At 44.8% G+C, this 23,825-nt stretch overlaps 1 protein-coding gene across 1 annotated transcript in view; it reads right to left on the minus strand.

The window, feature by feature from the left end:
* Window positions 1-6,626: 6,626 nt before the first annotated feature.
* EPB41L5 (erythrocyte membrane protein band 4.1 like 5) overlaps window positions 6,627-23,825 on the minus strand; it is an 82,524-nt gene continuing 65,325 nt past the window's right edge. Inside the window, exons 19-25 of the mRNA XM_080918468.1 lie at window positions 22,305-22,433; window positions 21,034-21,098; window positions 13,189-13,279; window positions 11,336-11,410; window positions 8,036-8,077; window positions 7,391-7,521; window positions 6,627-6,755 (exon numbers count right to left, since the gene is read on the minus strand). Coding sequence (XP_080774594.1) covers window positions 6,689-6,755; window positions 7,391-7,521; window positions 8,036-8,077; window positions 11,336-11,410; window positions 13,189-13,279; window positions 21,034-21,098; window positions 22,305-22,433 — 600 coding nt within the window. The 3' untranslated portion in view covers window positions 6,627-6,688. The remainder of the gene's footprint in view (window positions 6,756-7,390; window positions 7,522-8,035; window positions 8,078-11,335; window positions 11,411-13,188; window positions 13,280-21,033; window positions 21,099-22,304; window positions 22,434-23,825) is intronic.

The raw sequence follows: 23,825 nt of genomic DNA on the forward strand, positions 1-23,825 counted from the left end.
ACACAAGACCTTGTGTGTGTGTGTTTTTTAAACTGATGTTTTTATTAAATTATTTATTTACATTACAAATGTTGCCCCCTCCTCTTTGGCTCTGAGAGGGTGGTTCCCCTCTCCCCTAGCATCCTCATTCCCTGGGGAATCAGGTCTCTACAGGATTAGGTGCATCATGTTCCGCTGAGGTCAGCACACAAAGCAGTCCTCTGCTACATATGCACCCGGGTGGACCAGCCCATGTATGCATGCTCTTTAGGTTGGAGGCTCTGAAGGCTCTGGGTTCTTCTTCCTATGGGGTTGCCATCCCCTTCAGCTCCTTCATCCTTTCCCTACCTCTTCCACAGGGGTCCCCAACCTCAGTCTGATGGTTGGCTGTAAGTATCTGTATCTGTCTCAGTCAGCTGCTGGAAGAGCCTCTTAGAAGATGGATAGATCTCGTCCTCCATGTCCCGCCATTCCCCTCTGTGTCTGAGACAGGGTCTATGCAGTCCTGAAACTTGTTAGCCTCAAACTCAGAGACCAGCCTACTTCTGCCTCCTGAGTGCTGGAATTAAAGCACTTGGCTACCTAAAACTCTTAAAGAAACACTGTATTTGGGGATTTGGGAGCATGACAGGAATGGAGAGAACATACCGTGGGTGGGGAGTGATGGCTGTACTCCGGGAAGAGGAGGAGGAAGCCAAAAGGAAGGCCCTTCCCCCATCTGTGTGTGGATGTTTGCTTTGCTCTGACAATGATAAACGCCTCCTGTGGGGATTCCAGGTCCCCATAGGAAGGGACTCTGCAGCACCCGAGCAGACTCTTAGCTGCAGCGCTGATTCAAGGCGACAGCGGTACCAGTGGCAGCAGACAAGAACCAGACAGCAGTGAGTCAATGCCCTGGAGTCTCAAGATCCGAGTCATAAGCTTCAGAGAAGTCCCTGTCACTCTTTGGAGCTGTTTCCTTTCTATACACTGAGGACCCAGAACAGGTTGTCTCTCTTTGTGCATACTTTCATGTAGCCCAGATTAGCCTTAAAAGTCCTTATGCAGGCAAGGCTGACTTGAATGAACTCTTGATGCTTCTGTTCCTACTTCCCATGTGTTAGGGCTAAGTGCTCTCATTTCCATGCCTGGGTTAATGGTACTGGGGATGGAATTTCGGACTTTGTGCTAGGTAAACACTCAACTACCCGAGCTAAAATTTCAGCCCTGAGGAGACAGGGCAGCTCGTCCTCATCTTTCTCCCCAACAACTTGCTAGCCTGGTAGCACGAGTTAGACAGCTGCTAGTGTGGCCTAGGCCATTTGTACTCCCTGTTGTTGGGGATAAGAGATGCTCTGCTATCAGTCTCCACTCAACCTCAGCATGGGGAGATGGATCTCACTGAACAGACCGTCCCGAGCTACTGCAGTCTGACCCATTAGGACCCCTGACCATAACTGACCCAAGAGCTGCTCCCTCGGCACTTGCAGGCTCCGCCTCCCAAAACACCTGCAGTGCAAGCCTCAGAAGCCCATCTGGTACTTGGGTGTTTCAGAGACGAGCATCCGTTCCCGTTTCTTTAGGGAAGCACAGTCTGGGCAGCGCCCTGCCCTCTGACTCTTAACAGCTGGGTTGGAACCTGTCCACACCAACGCCACTTTGTTTCTGTCCACGACAGCTTCCTACGGCTACGGAGAACAATTCACTTTTCCCATGGGTTGTCCTGCTTAAGTCAGAGTGGCTTTCGTTACTTATTGTCAGGCATTTTCTTTAGTCTCCAGCACGGGTGAAGGACTAGAAAAGCATGCCTTTCTCCAGGAAAGGGAGGGGTGGGAGGACGGTGTGACTTCCCAAGAAGCCTTGCCACCTTGTGTGGTGCTGTGTCTTGGCCCAGGAGAAGCCTGCCAAATGACCTGGACAGTCATGCTGTTCACAGAAGGGACTGGGGAGCAGAAGGTGGAGACCTGACAGACCCCTGCAAGCATCACACTGCACGCGTCCTGAGGACAGTACTGAGACAGCAGTCTGAGGTGACTGACTCCATGCCTGTGGTAGTCAGCAGTGTAGACTGCAGTCCCAGGTACGCATCTACTACGCTGTGTCCCCTGGCATGGCACTGTGGCCTTCCAGATAGGCTACGTATGAACAATCAGAGGTTTTTCAGTGTTGCTACATAGAATGCTGACACTCCGTTAGTGCTGGGGTCACAGGTGTGCACCATCACGCTCACGGACCTATCACTTCAAAACAACTCTGTCGTGTGTATGTCCATGTGTATAAATGCACTGACATGCGCATGGGGGTCAGAGGCCAACCTCACGTGCAGACTCTGGCCATCCACACTGAGGCAGGGTCTCTCGAGTGTCTCTGCATGTGCCATGGTGCATACACCAGGCGAAGGGGCTGCGATTCCAGGCGATTCCTCTGCCTTTCTCCCGTGTCAGTGACTGCGGGAGTGCGGGATTATAGATGTGTTACCACAGTTGGTCTTGTGTGGGCTCTGGGGACCTGAACTCAGGTCTTCACCCTTGTGCGGCAACTGCTTTACCCACTGAGTTATCTCCCCAGCCACCATGACGGTTCTGGCCTTTGGAAACCTTTCTCCCAGTCTCCCGTACTCACAATGACACAAATCCCCATCAGCGCTGCAACTCACTGCATCTGGCCACTTCTAATGGTGGCTCGGGCTTACCAAGTCAGCCAGGGCCATCCATGTTCAAGAAACAGCACATAAAACATGAATGTCTTGTGGAAGTTTTATTGGAATGGTTCATATCTAGAGTCCTTGTTCAGTGTACAGACAACTCACAGTTCAGTGCAGTGCTTCTAATACAAGCCGCATATAACAGGAAGTCACTGGATATAGAACATGTGATACAAAAATAAATTACAGTTCCAAAGCTACTGCAGAGCATAACATGTAGAAAAAGTAAACATAAAATAGCTGGTGAGACTTCATAACCATCTATTGTATCCAGATGTGAAAAAGAAAGAGTACAGAGTTACACACACACACACACACACACACACACACACACACACACACACGAGCGCACACGCACACGAACGCACACACACTCTCTGGTAAGAAGGAATCCTGAGAATTAGTGGACATCACCCCAACAGTGCAATAAGGAGGCAGACAGGCAGCCCCAGCAAGTCCACACCGCAGAACACAGCTCAAGTCTCCACAGTGCAAACCAGGTCTGGTTTCCAGTCCCTCCTGACCATCCAAACCCAAGTTTACTATTGTCCAGCAAAAAGCACCAATGATCTACAGACCCACACTCTTTATTACATACATGTGTGCAAGTTTCCAGTCAACTGGTTGGCCAAGAGGTGGATCAAATAATCGGACCAGGATGTTCACGGCGGAGACCCACAATCTCATCTTGCAGCCTGTGGACAACTCGACGCAATGCCCTGAAGTGCTGCCGAGTGGCTGCTAGAGCTGCAACAGTGCCGCTGTGCGCACCAGCCCCAGCGACCAGCTACGCTGAGCACCTCCCCAGCACTGATCGCTCAGGGGCCTGTTCTCTCTGGCTCTCTACAGAACACACTCAATGGGCAGAGTGAGACAAGGGCCTACAATGTAGCCTTAGTTTGCCTGCAGCTCAGAGATCTACCTGCTCCGTAACGGGATTAAAGACACCAGTCACAATTCTCAGTCCTGGTTTCAATCCCTAGCAGTTCAAAACCAAAGTCAACCAAACAAAAAACTTGTCAGTTTGGTAGCTGATGACTGAAAATCCAGCACCTGGAAAGCTGAGGCAGGAGGACTGCTAGGAGTTCAAGACCATCCTGGGTTCCATAGCGAGACGCTGTATCAAAACACCAAAATGAAGTAAAACAGCACAAAACAACGAATGAACATGATACTCGCCAAATGAAAAGACAAGAACCTTACTTAGAAAGTAAGTTCCTGGGTGTATTGATGCAGGCCTTTAATGAAGCACTTGGGAGGCAGAGGCAGGAGGATTTCTCAATTTGAGACCAGCCTGGTCTAAAGAGTGAGTTCCAGGATAGCCAGAGCTACACAGAAGAAAAAAAAAAAAGAAGGAAAAAAAAAAACCCAAAAAAACCAAGGCAGGAAGGGAGGAAGGCAGGAAGGGAGGAAGGCAGGAAGGGAGGAAGGCAAGCAGGAAGGGAGGAAAGGGAAACCACTCCGTTTTCCGTCAGTGAATGCCTGGCAAACACTGTAGCAGGACAGTTTTCTGGGGCTCAGTTAAGAGACGAGAGGGCCACGCTTTAGCAGAACTGAGAAAAACAAGCAGCAGACCCTAGTCATGGCTCCCAGATTTCAGCCCCAGTCACGCAAAGCACGTGTCTGGGGCAGTCGGCAGGACTGTAAGGGACATTTCTCAAACAAGGTGAAATGCCAAGGAGCCCGTGTGCTTGATGCTCTGTCCTCCTGAGGAACAGGAATGAGATGACTGGAAGTCCTGCGACCAGAAAGGAGCTGCTGCCCAGAAGCTGTCACAATACAGATCCCATCACAGGTATAGACTCCTTTCCGTGTGCTGAGGTGGAGCCTAGGCCTCCTAACTGAACCTGCACATCTTACTGGAAACTGCCGTGCTAAATAAATCCTTACCCCAGCCAGGGACACAGCATGAACCTTGCCCAGGCCTCCCTCCCTAGGCATGCAGCAGAGCAGCCTTTGGTCCTGTCTCCATTGTGACATAAACCCACATCTTCCTGACTCAGCTCACACCGACACCTCCAGCCTCACTCTGTCAGCATTCTCACTGTCTCATGTACGTGCCCCGCCCCTCCTGCTTCCACCGAGGCCCTCGGGCCTGTCTCATTAGACACTGCTATTCTCAAAGGAGCTCTAACAGCACAGAAAACACCTGACAGTGTCTAATCTGTCAGGGCAAATTCATCATTCAAGTACCAACTTCTAAGCTTATGACTTGACAGTAGGACACAGGATTTCTTTGTACTGGACATTTAAGTGAATCCTAACCAAGTCCCTAGCAAATATTCTGACTAGCAAGAATTCAGGTACCTAGAGACAAAAATCTTATGAGAGGCTTTCAGTGACTCAGTCTTGAAGGGACAGTGTTTGCTCCTAAATAGAACAGGTCATTTAGGACCTAAATGTGTTAGTAGAACAGCTAGGCTTATAGGCCATCCAGGACTTCCAGACACTAGAACCCTGATACCCAGTGCAGTATGTCTGGGTCAGGCTACCAGTTCTAGGTGTCATAGTGTAAGAAATGTCTTATCACTGAGGACTGGCAACAACACTGCCTACGAACGCACACGCTACACTATATTGGCTAAGGGGAGACAGCCAGCAAGAAGGGTAGCTCTTTAGCAAACCATTTAGCAAAAGTGGTTTCTAAACTGTCCAGCTCCCCTAGACACTGAACTGAACCCCCTGAGCTTACCAATCAAGACAGTGTTTGCCTAAGCACATACAAAGAAGCCAGGGTAGTTCAAATCACAGCCCCTTAAAGACCACGGAACTGGGTGTCATCTTAACTGAGAGTAAGGACGAGCACTCACACATCACATGCTGGGCAGAGAGCTGAACAAACTCCGAGATACAACTTAGCATCGGTGCGTGGTAACAAGGCAGCACTATCAGCATCCCTAATGTCTGCACATCTCCCTCATCTCCACAGCAACGGAGGCCTGATCCTTCAGCCCACACAGGCAAAGCTACTTTAGTGTCATTTCCCTGTGCTGGGCTGACAGGTTCAGACCCTTTTCTATGATGAGTGGGTACTGCTTTAACATCATTGCCTCTTTTGGTACAGGCTAAGGGAATAGGGAATTCTAAAGAACTTTAAAATGAATACAAAACCCTTAATGCAAACTGACTTTGTTCATTATACTCGTTCAAGAACCCAACCCCTCTCACCGCCATTCCCCATTTCTGCCAGGTGTTTTTCTTCTCCTTTCAGCTTGGAAGCAGTAAGCTCACTCAGTGTATACCAAAAGGAACTTGGGGCGATGTCTGAACAGGTTCTGGCAGACCTTCCCAACTGGTAAGCCTAGCAGGGCCACTTTCCCCACTGCTCAGGAGGAGAGCACAGGCCTTAGGTTGAGGCTTCAGGTCTCTGACCAGACACCCACCCTCCAACCCCCAAGGCTGCAAAGTGACAGACAGGTGAGTGATTTAGATGCTTCCGGCAGGAAAAGAGGTCTGAGAAGTTCGTGCCTAGAGACTGACCTCTCTGTAGTTATCCAAAGACAATATCTATCTTTATGCAAATTCAGAGCAGTATGGTCATTACTGCTCAGAATTTAAAGTGTAGGTGACATCCTCACCCCTCTGTGTTCTCAGCTTCTCTAAGAATCCTAGGAACTATGCAAGAGCTGGCCTGGGATCTACCTACGGAGTGTCTTCATCGGTTTCCTGAATTCTGACTTCCAGGGATACACAGGAGAGTGCCAAACAGGCAGGCAAACAGCAATCAGAGGCTCTGGACAGCAAGCCTTGCTCTAAGTTATGAACAGTTGCAACCGCTAGGTGGAGCCAGTAGTTTGCAGGAAACAGTTACCTTCAGGAATTGGCAATGCTAAATACAATTACAGGAAGAGGAGGTATCTTCAGTTAAGCAGTTATGTGGGGTAGACTTCCCATTGGACGGAAAATGTAGCCATCTCTTTATGGAGTTAAAGTCCAATCCTGATAGGTTTTCCCCAAGGAAAGGACATACTTAGCTGGATCCAGGGTTAACTGGGGCATTCCAGTTACAGGTAGGGAACAGCAGTTCTAGAGCTCAGTAGTCAGCAAGCATTTCTGCTTCACGGCTGAGTCTTCAGGCAAAGGAGGGGCAGAGCTGCATGGAAGAGAGATGACAGACTAGGTGGAGACACAGTGCCACCTTATGAGCAGTGAGATATTCTGCAGGACACAGTGTCTACACAGTGGATGCTCCTGTTTCCCTGACTCCAGCCTAAAATACATTTAACCCTTTCTTCACAAGGCAAACTTATTACAAACAGTAAGAACTGCACTGTAGCAAGCACAACAGCAGCACATTGTGCTTCCTTTGAGCCTGATCTTGCTTCTCCTCTATGGTGAGGAGACGGCAGGCTGACCCCGAGGACCCACGTCACCCACGCTCACACTAGTCTAGCCAAAGCTCCACCAGGACCCTCAGCCTGGCAATGTCCTAACCTCCCCACCTACACTGCACCTTGCCGGTCATCACTAGGAAGGCAGGCACAACCGGAAGAGTAACGCAGGAAAGGAAACTCTACTAAAGACTTCACAAACAACTCCTAATAATCTTATGAATTACCAATACCAAGAAAAAAAATCCCATGTTAAACAGTATTTAGAGGGAAGGCTTATGCACGTTCTATCGGACAATGAAGACCTTATGAGAACACTATCATTTTAAATGTAATCAACTTCAGTTTTCCCCTATCAGGCGTTCTGAAAGCTGCAGCGGGGAGGTCATTTCCTCACCTGGTCACAGCATCTACCAAGAAGGGTGCTGGGGGGGAAATCAGTGAGAATCCATCTTTCTGACCACATCCTTCTGTCCCTGCTAAAGATGCTCCAAATCCTGCGAGGCCATTGGAGATGCTAGAACTCTGCTGTGGAGGAACAACATGTCTTAACACAGAGATAACAACCCTGTCCCATCAGCAGCTTCACATCAGCTTCACGGACTGGAGCAGGAAAGACTGATGTCTGCAGGTGTTTATGTGGATGAGTGTTTTGCCTGCATGTACGCCTGTGTACTACACATGAGCCTGGGGCCTCCACTACCTGTGGAGTCCAGAAAGGAGAGTTAGATCCCCTGGACCTGGAGTTACAAATGGTTATGAGGTGCTATGTGGGTGCTGGGAATCAAACCTAGGCCCTCTGCAATAAAAGTAAGTACTCGCACACCGAGTCATTACCCCAGCCCCCTTAACTTTTATTTCTATTTTTACTCTGTCTGAATCATGCAGCATTTACAGAGAAGTTGAGCCACAAATCTGAAACCACTAAATTAATATAGCTTTGATAATGGCCCCAATACTTGTAAAAAAAAAAAACCAAGGACTTGAAAATCCTTTAGTATTCTGAAATTGTAAGCAAAAGAATCATAGAGCATGAACTTACTGGAATAATCCACCGGGGTGTGATCATGGATGATGAAGAAACCTAAAACACAAAACAAACAAACAAAGAAAGAAACCACAGCCACTTACTTTTGGGAAGACTGACACAGTGTTTCTCTACTGGGAAGCGCAGCACCAGAGCGCACTCCTGATGAGCCTCTTGCGCTGACATTCCTCAGCCCAGGCTTCTGCAACACTCATACTGCTTAAGAGACAGCCAGGAAAAGCCGCAGCTCAAGAATGCTAAAGGCACTGTTAGCTCGTGCATTACTTTCTCTCCTTTCTAATTTTCACAAGACAGGGTTTCTCTGTGTAGCTCTGGCTGTCTTGAAACTGTCTGGGCAGACCAGGCTGGCCTTTAACTTAAGAGATCCACCTGCTTCTGCTTCCTGAGTGCTGAAATTAAAGGCAAGTGCCACCACTACCTGGCTTATTATCTTTAAAATATTTTAAACTGCATTGATTTATTTGTGTAAGTGTACACACACAGCACAAGAGCTGCCAGTGGACACTGGGACCCTAGAAGAATTTATCATCTCCACTGAGGCTGACTTCCAGACTGGAGGTAGGTTATCACAGGAGCATCTGAACGTGGCTAGACTGTACATGAGTGGAGGGTTAAACAGTGCTGATTACACAAGGTCCAGAGAATAGCAGTGCCATTATTAAGGTCCTAACAGATTCAGCCCAGGTTTATCCTAAGGTCCAGAGATCCAGGACTACAGCTGTTCACCAACAAGATGGCGATACCTGGTGTGGTCTTATAAACCAAAGGAGACATGAGAAGAATAATCATAAATATACACAGAGCATCAGGAAGAGGATGAGAGTCCTTTAAATTGGGTCACATCTGGGGTGGCTGTGATTGTTCCACCCAGGATGTCTGTCACCCATACACAGACCTGTAAAGCATGGCCCGATGTTTGTTTCATAGTATTCATTATTTGAATTTTGGTTATACTTTCATGCAGGGTGTTTGAGACCATTCAGGTGGCCAAAACCAATCACTTTAAAAACAAACGAACAACAGGATCTGGTCCGCAGAGGTCGTCAGGTTTGGTAAGAGACTCTGGTTCCTTTGGCCACTTGTTCCATCCATACAAGCCGAAGGCCTTGCCTGACCACAGCTTTGCTAAGAAGCATGGGGGATACTTCTTCTGGGTCGACCTTCCACTTTGCAGAACAGATCGTGGCTGGAGCCCACCCACTGGGGTGGGTAACCTCCAGTTGATATCTAACTACAGCTCTAGAAGTGAGTGTGGAAAAGGAGAACCGACAAAAAGGCAAACACCACCACTAGGATCCTTACACACAGGAAGCCTAAAATAGTATTAACATGGGGGCCATATGCAATTTAACTCACATAATGGAAACACTGAGACAACTCATCAAAGTTAGAAAGTCAGACAAGGGTAAGCGAGATAACTCATGGGATAAAGGCATGGTGGGTAAGCCTGATCATCTGACATGGATACCTGCGACGCAATGATCTGTAGAAACAATAACTCCTGTAAATTGTTCTCTGACCCCACATGCACAGTGGCACACATGCTCATGCACATAAATCAACACAGATACATAAATAAATGCCACTAATGTTTTAAAAGTCAGATAAGTCAGATGTGGTGGAGACGCAACCTGTAATCTCAACATTTGGAAAGTGAAGTCAGGAATCATAAATTACTTGTAGGCCAGCTTATGTTACAGGGACTGAACCCAGGACAATCACTGCATTACCTACATCTCTATCCCTGGAAATGCCTCAGAAAAGGAGCTGTAATCTAGACAAAACATAAAATAACAAACGTGCTTTTCTAGTGAGCATGTCTAACTGACATTCTGTACACCACACATGTGCAGAACCCATCAAATCTAGAAGAGAGTAACAGATTCGCCAGCCTCTGCCTCCTGAGTGCTGGACACATTTCACACTGCTGTTTGGTTTATAAGGCTCACCTACTCAGGGAGACAAGGAAAGAACATTCTGAATGATGCTCTTAGGAATTATGTCTCGCTGGGATTCAGGTTATTTAGGCATGATTTTAGAGATTATGTCTTGTCTATTTCAAGATTTATTATGGGTCAAGATCATTGGGTTTACTTCTCCTTTGGTAAAGTCTTTTTGTTTATTGATCTAAGTTGGTAGTCTGGATCACTAAATAGCACCTTGAGACAAGTTTGGAAATGAAAACTTCCCATGATATACACAATTTGCAACTCTGAGATGAGGCCCAATAGTCTATTTAGTACACTTTCTGGAGTAACTCTGATATACACTCGAGTTTGTTCACCTCCTGAGTCCTTAGACAGGAACCAGGTTCCTTTGGCATCTCGTCCTACAGTCACTGAAGCTGTTGAAGAAATGAACTGTTTGCTTTATGGCGATGGTACTGAGTTCGCTGCCTTCCAGGCTAAACAAAGGATGAGATTTTCAATACTAATTGTTAATTATGATTCCATCTTTCTGAGGAACACGTCCTTATAGCTAACATTTGTAATAGACACAGACAGGCTTTTGCTATAGCTCTGGCTGGCCCGGACTGGCTCCACTGATCAGGCTGACCTTAGGCTTATGGCAATCTCCTTGAATGCTGGGGTTACAGACATAAGCCACCGAGCCCAGATTGTTTTACCCGTGTGTGTGTAAGTGCAATACAAGTGCTCAATAAATGCAGAGACCAGAATAGGGCAATGTATCCTCTGGAACGGAGCTAACTGGTGTGGTGAGCTACTGTATGGATGCCAGCAATAGAACTAGGTCTTCTACAAGAGCTCTCAAGCACGGAGCTCCTCAACTCTTTACGCTGGAACAGGATCCAGGTTTTCTCTCATGCTAGTTAATGTGGTGTTGAAATTATGAAGTTTTATAGTGACATGTGATTTCTGTAGAGAGAAATACAAATTGAACGCAGCAGAATCTGAGTCCAAAAGGCAATACTAAAGAAGCAAATACAGGCCCTTTGTGTTTGTGTTGGTGCATACATGCAACACTGCACACATGGAGGTCTCAGGTGTCAGTCTATTTGTTTGAGGAAGGGTTTCTTGTATTCCAGTGTATACATCTGGCTACTGGTTTAAGAGTTTCAGGAAACTCACTTTATGTGCACCACTGTGTCCAGCTTAATGAGTCCTGGGGACCCATTCTCAGGTCCTCGTGATTGTACAGCACATGCTGCACATGACTCTTCAAGCCGTCTTAAGAAAAGTTTTACAACATTTGTAAGTAAGAAAAAATTGTAACCTAGCAACAACATTTTCAAAGCAAATATCTTTCATCCTTGCTGTTTCAAGACACACTTACCTGAGGTGTCACTGTGTGGTCCATCAGATTCTCAGTTAGAGAAAGGAGTAAGGCATCCAGTTCATCAGTAGCATCCTAGAGAAGACAAGGCACCGAGAATCCATGAACGACTGTCATCACACTAGGCTATTTATTCAGTCTCTGAATTCTACTGTGACCAGGACCTAGCTAGTATTGATCCTTTAAGCAAAAAGGGATGAGCTATCAATTACTTCATTTTAAGGGGAAGAAGCTATACTATAGTGAGAACTAGAAAAAGAGTGTTCTGTAAATATTCATGTAGCTGTTGCAGCTGCACAGATAAAACCTGGTAGAGTTAAGACAGAGACTGGTTTGCATCTGGCATGGCAGGTCTGGATAGGACAGTCATGGTGCCCCAGCTGGGTTTTCCTCCTTAGATGAGAAGGAAAGGGAATCCAGTGGTGGTGAGATGCAGGCCATTTAATACATAAGAGCTAAAGCCAACGCCATTCAGCAACAGACTGATCTTGTAAGGAAAGAAGACACTGTCTGAGACGCAGAACTAGACAATAGAGAGCTCAAGGAAAGCATGTGCTGTTGATACTGTTCTGTGGCATCTACTAAACAAACTGATGTTTACCACAGCGCTGTTCCTTCAATTGTAGACGAAGCTATGGGCTATAACTGCACCGTCCTTGCATAAACCAAACAATTATTTTCAAGTTGATAAAGAAGTTTAAATATGTAGTTGGCTTTGATTTAATACTTAAAAAAATCTTAACAGACATGGCTAAACTGGAGGGTCCAGCTCACTGTTGGTGGTGCAGCCCTTGGACTGGTGGTCCCGGGTTTTATAAGAAAGAAGACTGCGCAAGCCATGAGGAGCAAGCCAGTTATCATTACTCCTCCATGACCTCTACACCAGTTCCTGCTCCGACTTTCCTTTGGGATAAAGCATGATATGGAAACGTAAGCTAAATCCCTACTGAGTTGCTTATGGTCACGGTGTTTATCAAAGCAATATGAACTTAGACTAAGATAAGCTCTAACTGAAATGTAATATAAATAATTATCAACTATATACTGCCCTTGCATAGCAGGATTAAAGGTGATTCATTGTTTTCCCTTTTGTGAGGATCTGGAAAATTTCTACAACAAATGTCCATTATGCAATTAAATGGAGAAACTGCATGTATTCAACTGGAAAGGGCCGGAGCCTCTGATCTCTGAACTGGTTAGGATGTCAGAACTGGTTAGCATCTCTGAACTGGTTAGGATGTCTAAACGGTTAGGATATATGAAATGAACATGTAAGGATAGAAGCTGGCATGAGCTGGTTATGCTGGAAAACAATCAGTGAGAGATGTCTGTTGCTGTACATTTACTCAGTGCCTGCTACTTGCCATGTACACTGGAGACAGTAGGATACGACGGAACAGAACAAGTATCCAGGCCTGTTGACACACTGCTGTAATCCTTGCCTAGGGAGAGTGAGCAGAGGGACTGAGCGCCAAGGCCAGCTTGAGCTACAGCAGGGTGGTGACTCGACAAAACCAGAAACCAGTCCACTCACACAGCTATGTGCCTAGGAAAATCAGACTTTATGCGCAAAGTCCTAGATGGGCTGGAGATCACATCTTAACCCTTTCATCTACTCAGCACCACACCCTGTCTATCTGCATGTAACAACATGTCCTACAGGAAAACAGGTGGAAGCACAGCCAGTGACCAGACTGTCCCCAGCTGAAGCAGACACAGCACTGTAAAAGTGGGGAGCAGATTCTAGCTGCTGGAAGCTGGGTTTTCCCAACTAGAAATCACCGTATGTCCCTGGTCATATTACAGGTTAAACCCAGTGTTGTCTTTTGAAGAATGGAAAGCAGTCTTCTTACCTTTAGTACAGAGTCACTGTCTGCAGTCGTGCCGTGCACCGGAGTGAGGGAATCTTTGCAGAGAGGCACGTTATTTTCACTGAATACAGTACTGGAAGGGAAAAAAAAAGCAGGCCATGCACGAGCTGTATAAGGAAGAGTATGGAGGCCATGGAGAGGAAGAAAGGGCAGTTGGAGAAGAGCATCAGATACTGAGTTCAATAGCGCACTATCTTGCTTCCTTCCTAAAATCACACTAAAATGATAGAAAGGATTGTCTTTAGAAAGCATGGTCACAGCCTCAGATGCAGGATTAAGTGAAGATGAGGAAGATCTTTTTCTCGAGGCAGGATCTCACTATCTGCTTGGCAGTCACTGTCGTCCTGGAACTCACTGTGTAGACCAGGTGGCCTTGAACTCACAGAGATCCACCCACCACTGCTGCCCATGTGCTGGGACTGAAGTTGTGGGCGCAACAAAGCCTGGCTCTGCCAGCTCCTTCTTCCCTTTAATCTGTGACAATGAGTGAGTGAGAAAGCTCTGTGGACCGTGACAGGAAGAAGAGTGAGGACACCAAAAGTGACAGAGACAGAAGGTTCACTTGGGCTTGATGGCTGCAGTATAGCACTAGACTCGGTGACAGTCCCTGTCTCAGAGGAGGCACAGTGACAGCACAGGACATGGAGGCTTTCCTTGGGCTGCACTGAAGTCCCCTGCAGGCTAGATTGCAGGCTTACGCTGCTCCTGCTTTACTCTGCACATGAATTCTAGAAAATGATGCAGGGAACATGTGCATTTTGGAAATACCATAAGCCACCTGCAGCCCAGGGCAACACCGTTTCTCCTCCTCCTCTATCTCTACCACCACCACCACCACCACCGCTGCCGCCGCCGCCACCACCACCACCACCGCTGCCACCACCACCACCACCACCACCACCACCACCACCACCACCACCACTGCTGCCGCCACCACCGCCACCACCACTGAAATACAAAGGCTGAGAGGTAAAGCCACAGAGCAAGAAAATTGGGGGACAGGGGTGGGAACAACCCTGAAGTCCCCACAAAATGGAATAATTTGGAAAATGCTGAATGTGCCAAAGGCAGGGCTTTGGGTCTTCTGCTGAGAGCAGACTGGAGCTCAGGATGCACGGGAGGCAGCACACTTCCACTAACTACAGCTCCAGAGAACATTTTCCTCTGTTAAAACACTTTATTACGTGTGTGTGTGCGTGTGTGTGTGTGTGCGAGTGCGTGCGTGCACACTACTGTGCCCAGGCATGTGTGCACGTGTGGAGGTTAGAAGGACAAACTGGGAGTTGGTTCTTGCTTCCTACCACATGGGACCAGGGAATAAACTCAGGTTGTCATGCTTGGCAACAAACGCCTCTACTCACTGAGTCATCTCCATGGACCCTAAAGATTTATTTATTTTTATTATACGAGTATTTGTATTTTGCCTGCATATGTGTCCGTACATCATATGCATGCCTGGTGTCACACAGAAGAAGGAGGAGGTGTTGGATCTCTTGAAACTACAGTTATAGACAGTTATGAGCTGCCTTGTGGGTGCTGGGAATGAACCTAGGTCCTCTATAAAGAACAGATTGTTCTTATCCAGCTCCCAGTCCCTCTTTACTCCTTTTTCCCCCATTTTCTTTTATGTCTTGGCTCTACTCATATGAACTCTCAACTCACTAGCTGAGTTCTAAACTAGGGCAGCAGGCATCAGAGACCACAGATAACAAAGACATCTCAAAATTTGAACAGTTACCAACTATTATATAACTACACAGCAGGCAGAACCAAGAACGCCTGAGAAGACTAGCTTTGAGAATTACATCATCATGATCAAAATGTTCACTTTTCAAATTAAATGTGACAGATTACGACTCATTCACAAGAAAGACTGTAGCAGCAGCTTAGAGAGCACAGAGAACTTCAGTGGGCAGGAGGCTCAACTGGGTCAAGTCTCTCAGAAAACAAGAACTACATGAGACCAGAACAGTGTGACAACAGACAAAAAATGAAGCAAATGGAAAATCTGGAGCCAGAAAGTATGGCTGCTTAATTAAAATGTTCTGCAGCGTTTCACTGCAGATTTAGTAAGAGCAACAGAGTGTATGCAAAATCAGGAGCAGAAGCCGAACAAGGGCAAGAGTGAGTCTAGGACAGAGAGTACTAACAGTGTGCTGGAAATGACCAGACAGAACGTGCATGAGGTAAACTCAAAGATCTATGCCATTTGTGTCGACTCTTCAGTACTGAAAGCCAGAGACAAGAGGAGACGCTTGAGAAATGATCCCTCCCATCCAATGGATTCTCATACACACAAAGGCCAGTTTTTCATCAGAAAACCTCTACCCGTAACCTCCAGCAACTGACTGAGACAGGAGCAGGTCACGGGGAGCCTGGGTCACACCAGCATTCCCTGGGCATTCTTCCTCTTGGTGCAGACCCTGCTGAGCTCCTTCCCAACCCTTTCACAGCCTTCCCTTTTACTCAACCCTGTTCCTTTGTGTGAGCTGCAATATCCAGAAAGACTTTCTCCCAAGGACCTACAGTGGCCATCCGAGGCTGGGACTCAGGTAGGTGATTTTCACTAGCTATCCTTCCGTCCTCCATTACAATCTCTCCAGTCCTACCTCAGCTCTGAGGCGGCCTGCTTAGGTGCCCTCTTTCCCACACAAATCTCATTCACTGAACACTTCGACTCAATGTAGACCCAAGGTGTCCTTCCATCTGTCTCTCCAGAGATTCTTTGTCTTCCTGTGGCCTACTTTAAGGAATTTTTCCTCTCCTCACACCTCAACTCCCTGGGCAACCTGCCTTTGGTGTGGACTGGATCACCCTGTCTCTTTTCCACAGCTTCTCTCAGCTTTTCCTGAGCTCATCTCTATTCCTCTTTGCCAACCACTGATTGGCAGAACTTTGTACCCGGATCTTTAGAGGGCAACAGCAGTCAAAGAATGGATCCCCATCCAAAGACAAGCAGGGTCAACACTTAGAAATACTTCACCCCTAATTACAGATGCTTAGGCCTTAACGCAGAACAAGCATGCACACCTAGGACAATATGCCTTCACCAAGGCCTACTGCAGCCCTGAGAAATGCAATACAGCTGAAACACAAGCAAGGACTTCAAAACTGCAAGTATGCCTATGTCCAAGGACCACAAAGAGGATACAGATAAATTGGTTAAGGAAGTCTGTGAAAACATAACAGAGGAATGAAATAAAGAAAACCGTTCAAAACATGAAAGTACGAGTAGAATCACTAAAGAAACCCACACTGAAAAAAACAAACCTGGAAATAAAAAATGTAGGCTGTAAACAAAGAGTTAAAAGCCTCACCAACAGAGTGAAGAGAATCTCAGAAGCTGATGGCAAGGGAGGAGAAACAGACAAGTCAGTCAAAGAAAATGTTCAAAACAAAGAGCAGGCAGAAAACAGCCGGGAAGTCTGGGGCACCATGAAAAGACCAAATCTACAAATAGGAGAGTGGAAGGAAAAGAAACCCAAGTCAAAGGCACAGTAAATATTTTAAACAAAACCATAGAAGAAAATGTCTCCAATCTCAAGAATGTGGTGCCTAACAAGGTATAAGAAGCCGTTTGAGGGTTCTATTGCTGTGAACAAACACTATGACCATGGCAGCTCTCATAAAAAAATGACATTTCATTTTCCATACCCATTCAATTTAGTACTTGAATTCTTAGCTAGTTGTCTTATTGAAAATTGAAGGAGATGAGGGGATACAGATAGGAAAGTACAGTAGTATACATAAAAGACCCTAAAAATTCCACCCAGAAACTTCTTCAGCTTATAAGCACTATTAGTAAAGCAGCTGTGTACAAACCTAACACATAAAGGTGAGCAGCCTTCCTACATTCAAGAGACAGACTTAGAAAGAAATCGGGGAAATGATGCTCTTTACAATAGTCTCAATCTTGGGATAACTCTAATTAAGCAAGTTAAAGACTTATATAATAAATACCTTAAGACAGTGAGACCATTGAAGATAACATTAGAAGATTTAAGATTCCCTATGTTCATGGATTGGTAGAATTAATATAGTAAAATAAGCTTCCTACCAAAAGCAATCTACAGATTCAATACACTTCCTATCAAAATTCTAACACAATTAATTCTTTACACTACTTTTCCAACATAACCTTCAACTTCATATGAAAACAATCAAAAGAGCTAAAATAATTCTGAATAGAAAGGATAAGATGAAGGTATCAGCATCCTAGATTATAAGTTATACTACAGAGCTATGGTAATAAAAACAGCACATAATAAATAGTAATAAAAACTGACTTAAAAGCAGGCAGTTTGACTAGTGGAGTTAAGATGAAGAGCTAGACTAAGTCCACAAACTTATGGACACCAGATTTTTGATAAAAAAAGCCAAAAATACACACTGGGGAAAAAGATAAAATCTTCAAAAAATGATGCTGGTCAAACAGGACAGCTGCATGTAAAAGAATGCAAGGAGATTCACATCTATCACCCCATACAAAACTCAACTCCAAATAGATTAAGGACCTCAACAAAAGACCAGATACCCTGAACCTGACAGAAGAGAAACCGGAGAATAACTTTCAACCCATTGGCATGGGAAAAGACTCTTTATGAGACATCAATAGAGCAAGCTCTAAGACCAACAATTAATAAACAGACCTCATAAAACTCAAAAGCTTCTTATAGTAAAAGAAATACCATCATTTGTACAAACCACAGGCTACTGAAAGAGAAAAGATTTTTTAAAACCAATTATGCATCTAAAACAATAGAGTATCTAAAATAAATAAAGAACTAAAACAACAAAAACCCAACCAACCTACCAACCAACCAAACAAACAAACACAAAAACCAAACCCTGGACATCAAGAAAAGAAATGCCCCAAGTTAAAATGAGGTAGAGAATTAAGAGGAGCCATCTCAGAAGACGAGAAAACACTTAGAGAAATGCTCAGCAGTTAATAGGGAGGTGCAACTAAAACCACTCAAGAGTCTGTCTTGCACTGCTCACAATGCCAAGGTCAAGAAAACTACAGCTCATGATGAGAATGCAGAGGAAGGAAAAGACTTATTCACAAGTGCAAACTTGTTCACCACTACAGAAATCAGGTGGTGGTTCCTCGGAAAGCTTGGAGTCAATCTACCTCAAGATCTAGATATACTATTCTTGGGTATATATTCAAAGGACTACATACTACTGCAGAGAACCTGCTCATGTTCACTGCTGCTTTAGTTATAGGAGCCAGAAACTGTAAACTGTCTAGAAGTCTAACAACCAATAAAAAGATAATGAAAATGTGGATCATATACACAATGGAATATATATCTTCCTCTTAAAAATGAAATCCAAAGGTCAATGGAGTTAGAAAAAAAGAAAAAAATCACCCTGAGTGAGATAACCCAGATCCCCAGATACAAATATTCTATGTTTTCTCTTATATACGAATGTTGGCTTTGTTGATGTTTGTTTTGTTTTTATTGAGAAAGGGTTTCTGGGTAGCCTGGGCTGTCCTGAACTTACTCTGTAGACTACCTGGTCTCAAACTCAGAGCTCTGCTGCCTCTGCCTGGCATGTCCCACCACTGCTCAGCTGTGTCTTGTTTCTGTTGTTCATTTGTAGAACACTTTATTATAAAGTGTTGGGATGGGGACCCTGTGTGTAGAGGGATTAAGTGGGGAGGAGGACAGAAAATAGGAAGAAAGGAGGGAATACGGCGAATGACAACTAACACTAAGGCTCATTTGAAAACCTTTGAAAGTAATTGAGATGGAGTCACTGAACAAGGGGAAGACAATAACCTAATTAGACATCTTTCATCAAGCGACACCTCAAGCGGTAGGAATGGATTCCATCCAGTTAGTCATGAACCAAAGGGGCACTAAGGACACCCCAAACATCTCAGGTCAAAGTCATTGGTTGGTGTCCACAACTGAGGTCCTACTGCTGAAGACAACACTGACATATCTCAACAAATATGGAACAGCCAAGCTGGTATGTAATTGGAGGCTTTATCCCTACTGATTATCGTTCATGGACTGGAAGGTCCTCTGCACGATACCAGGAGAAAGAGAACTACCTGCCCAGCTGTAAACCCTGTGATCTACAACAGCGATCACGTCTACAAGATGCACTGTGTGGCGGTGGTACAGATGCTGTGGGAACAACAGCAGCCCTCTGACTAGAGTTAGGATCCACTCCAGGACACTCTACACACTGCCTGGCCGGTGAGGAACCCAGGACTGAGCGGGACATGTGCTAAGGAAAACCGAATACTTCAGCAGGACTCCTCATGACACTGCTGTACTCATAGGTCAGTGCCTCGCTCAGCCATCTTCAGACATGCTTCTCGCAGTGAACGGGAGCAAGTACAGAGAGCCACACTGGACAGGATGCAGTCAAAGATTCTGGAGCACTCATCAAATGGGATGCCGTCACCAAACCTCCTCTCAGGGCTCAGAGAGCTATGCTTAAGGGAAGGCAGAAAGACTATAAAAGTAGAAGGTAATATCGGGATGACCCAGACACAGCAGGGCTGATGCAAATGAACTCAGAGACTCTGGCAGCGTACAAACGGCCTGCACAGGTCTCTGTACAAGTCAGGCAGAGAAAACTCCTACCTCTAACCAAGAAGCCATCTGTAAATGACAACTGTTTGCAAATAAAAACTAATTTTCTCCAACAGAGTCTTACTGGGAATATAAACCACACACTAGGGTAGGCCTCAGCAGTAGACGTTCAACATAAATTAACTCAATGGTATTTTTGTAGACTTTTTGTCTCAAATTGCTTTGTGTAGGCTTTTTTTTTTTTTTTTTTTTTGGTCTTATTGGTCTTTTGCTTATATATTTTGATTTCTGTTTTTGTGTTTCCATGGTGAGTGTGTATGTGTGTGTGTTTAAGAAAGAGTGTGGGAGGTTTGTGGTAAGGTGGGGAAGATCTTGGAGGAGTTGTAGGAGGAAAAAGGCGTGAGTAGAAGATAGTATATTAAAAAAAAAAAACACTTCTTTTTCAATTAAAAAATAAGTTGCTAAATATCCAACAACAATAACAAACTCAAACGAAAAATCCAAAATCAGACAGCATTGTATGGCATATTTAAAAGTGTTATTAAAAAAGAAAAATGTCAGTATAGAATCAGACATCCAAGAGAGCTACCCTTCAAGAATGAGGGAGAAATGAATGAGGGAGAAATGAAGATCTTCTCAGACAAATCAAAGCTAAAAGTTACTGTCACAAGTAACTACACCCAACAAAGGGCTAAGGGAAGTCTGTTCACTATCCATTAACTTGAAACTGATAAACAACAAAAACCAAAATCAAACAGAACAAAACAACCCAACCAACCAAACCAGAGACAGAGGGGAAGGCCCGGCCCATCGGATACAAGGATGAACAAGGGCAGAGGAATGAGCCAGGAGGAAATGCCCACCAACATAAACAAGCGGCAACATACTCAGTGAGAAGAAAGCAGAGGAAGACAAGGAGGGACAGCACACACATCTGCTCAGTTAATGTCAGAGTCTTCATCACTCAGTTTACTGTGATAACAAGATGAGGCTGAGATTAAGTATGAAGCTCAGGTGTCATAGTACACACTAACTAAACCTGGCCTTGTCGCTCTATAGTTTGAGTCAATTAAAAAAAAACGAGGATGAAGAGAGACTAAGAATATCTTCATACAATCTAAAACTAGATACTAGTTGGCTCTCTGATGGTCAGCAAAAAGTGACTTCAAGCTGACTCTCAAATAGTCAATCCACTGATGATGTACAAGAAGAGGTAGAAGGAAAGAAAAAATAAGAAAATCAACTTAATTCCGTTTACCCAAGACTGTACCTGTTTGTGGCAGCATCCTGAACGCTGGCATTTTTACGAGTTAATAAACTATCTTCTCTTGTAGCCTAAGAAAATTAAATAATGGAAACACTGAATATTTAAAAGGATACTCAAGTAACAAGTTTATCCTTCATTCTTCTAAAATAGAAAAATCAGTTGCTTCAATTCAGTAAGAGGTTAACTATCTTACCCATTCACAGCTAGTAGAGTCCTATCCAATAATGTAAGACTCAGATTCAGTGTACACCTGGCACATCTTATCCACAGCTAGTCATTATTTAAGACACTACAGTGTTACCCAAAACAGAGAGTTCACCGAGACTCAACGCCAGCATTTTTCAAAGTTATGTGATAAAAAGAAAATGGTTAGCCGCATCACTAGATCCTGTTTCTCCTTAAACGAAATGAACAGTTTAAGAAGGAAACCCAAATGTTTATCTAAAGAGCTCAGTTTTACCCAACATTATGAAGTAATGTTTAAGATGGTAAATGTACTCACTTCAATAGTCTGATGAATTCTGAAAAACATTCACAGGTACATAACAAACACGTAACATTTTCTCTACTCCTCTGACTGAAAACATTCACACAATTTCATATAAGCTGCAATCATATAATGCCTTCTTTAGCTTCTATTTCTTTGGAGCATCAGGATTTGTAAAGTGCTGCTCTGTTTGTAACGGGTACCGAGTGCCACACCGCAAGCATGGAGGTTGGAGGGTGACTTGTGGGACTTGGGACTGAACTGAAGTTGTGAGTCCTGGCAGCATGCACCGCACCTTTATGCTGAATCAAACAGGGGGTGCAGACTACTGCGGGTGGTGCCATTCCTGGGCAGGTGGCTCTGGGTATAAAAGAGAAAGCTGGGCAAGCCAAGAGGATAACCCGGTAGGCAGCAGTTCTCCATGGCGTCTGCTTCAGTTCCTACTGTCATGACGTTTCTCTGTGATGGACTGTGGCTTGTCCGTAGACGATAAAGTTAACTTTTTCTCCCCAAACTGCTTGTGGTCATGGTGTTCTATGTCAACAGAAGCCTGACACAGGCTGTACCAGGTTTATGGAGATTACTGAAATAGGCATGGCCATAACTTAGGGCAGATTATGGAACTCTGGGCTAGAAAAACTGTTATATGCTCACAGCTTAATGAGCTGTTGTGGGAACGTAGAAGACATAGCTGAGAACATGCAGATGATGAAGGTCTACGGGAAGTAAAGACGCTGTTGGAGCTCTGTTGGTATGCTATTTTGTACTACAACTCTGTGGTTCTTACCTTATGCACGGCTTCTACTTGAGCTTTCAAAATATTACTCTTGAAGTCAGGAGGGACCCTTACTGTGTTCAGTCCTGGGCTCTCGATGGCATTATTGAGACACTTCTCAGTCAACTTTGCTACTTCTTCCTGAATGTTAAAGGATATATTCACTCTCAACAGTCCAGCTACGCAGAAACAAGAATGCTGGAAGTTCATATTCAGACAGCCAAGAGCTAACATGCCTCACCCAACTCCTGTGACTATCTACCTGCAGACAAAGAGCTCCAGAGTCAAAGGACGGGTCCTACAGAGTCAAACCTGAAGCCCACCTGGGACAAATGTCAGCAAGTGTCATATATTCTCAGTGAATGTTTTAATTCAAGCATTTCAGTAACTCGGTTGCATAAGACTGGGCATTAGGTTCTGACCAGTCATACTTCATGGTTCTAACTCTTGAGTTGTCACCAGTGAAGGAGGCAACATTTTATAACAAATTATATGTAACAATTAATGTAACATAATGTACAAATTTACTCATAAGCACTGTAGTTAAAAACCAGCATTAGAATAAACGGGAGGCAGACTGATACATCTGAAAGAAATGTGAGCTGTCTGCCCTGTATTTACTATTTTGCTGAACTTAAACAGTGATTACTGACGGGCACAGGTCTGAATACCATACCACCTTCCATGCCTGGACGGATTTGATGTTCTTATTCTGATGTTTCTCAGTGTGGTCTCTATTTCAGCCTCTGGTAGCACCCCAAAATCTGAACTGAATTTTTTTTTGTTTTCTGAGATACTCTCCCTATGCAGCTCAGACTGATCTTGAGCTGGTAGTCTTGACTCAGCCTCCCAAAGGCTGAGAATATAAGAATATAGCAGCAGGTCTGGCTCTGAGTCTGAAATTTTAACAAGCTTTCCTATGTAATTCTGATATAAAAAAGTCTGAAAATCATGGATTAAGACTAGAGCTTCCCTGTAATCTCCTAGCTCCTAGAGCAGAGGTCAGTCCTAGTCCCTGTGTGTGTGGCACCAGGGACGGATCTTAGGAGCTTGTGCACCCACTCCCTTTTATTTTTGGTTTTAATTAGAGACAGGATCTCAGTAAGCTGTCCAGGCTGATGTTCACATCACTGACAGGCCCATCCTGACTTAGCTTCCCAGGTATGTAGGATTATGGCACTGAGCTAACAAGCTCAGATCACAGTGATTCTCTATGCTCTGTACAATCACGGCTCATCCAAACACACTGCTGGAAACTACTATGTTGCAGACTTGAGTACTTCTTAATCATCTTCTGCACATTACAACAACCCTCACTGCAAAGTCTCAAAACACAAGAAATTAAAAGGGGGGAAAACCCACTAAATAAAAGCAAACCATGTAATCTATTACTCTAAGCCATCCCAATAATGCTTTTTCACTGTTTATTTAGTTTTAATTTCTATATGTACTCATCTGTACGTGCATGTGAGAGCAATGGCCAGGAGAGGGCGTCAGATATCCTGGGATTACACTGGCAGATGGCTGTGAGTC

The sequence above is a fragment of the Micromys minutus genome (assembly GCF_963924665.1).
Source record: "Micromys minutus genome assembly, chromosome: 6".
Taxonomy (NCBI): domain Eukaryota; kingdom Metazoa; phylum Chordata; class Mammalia; order Rodentia; family Muridae; genus Micromys; species Micromys minutus.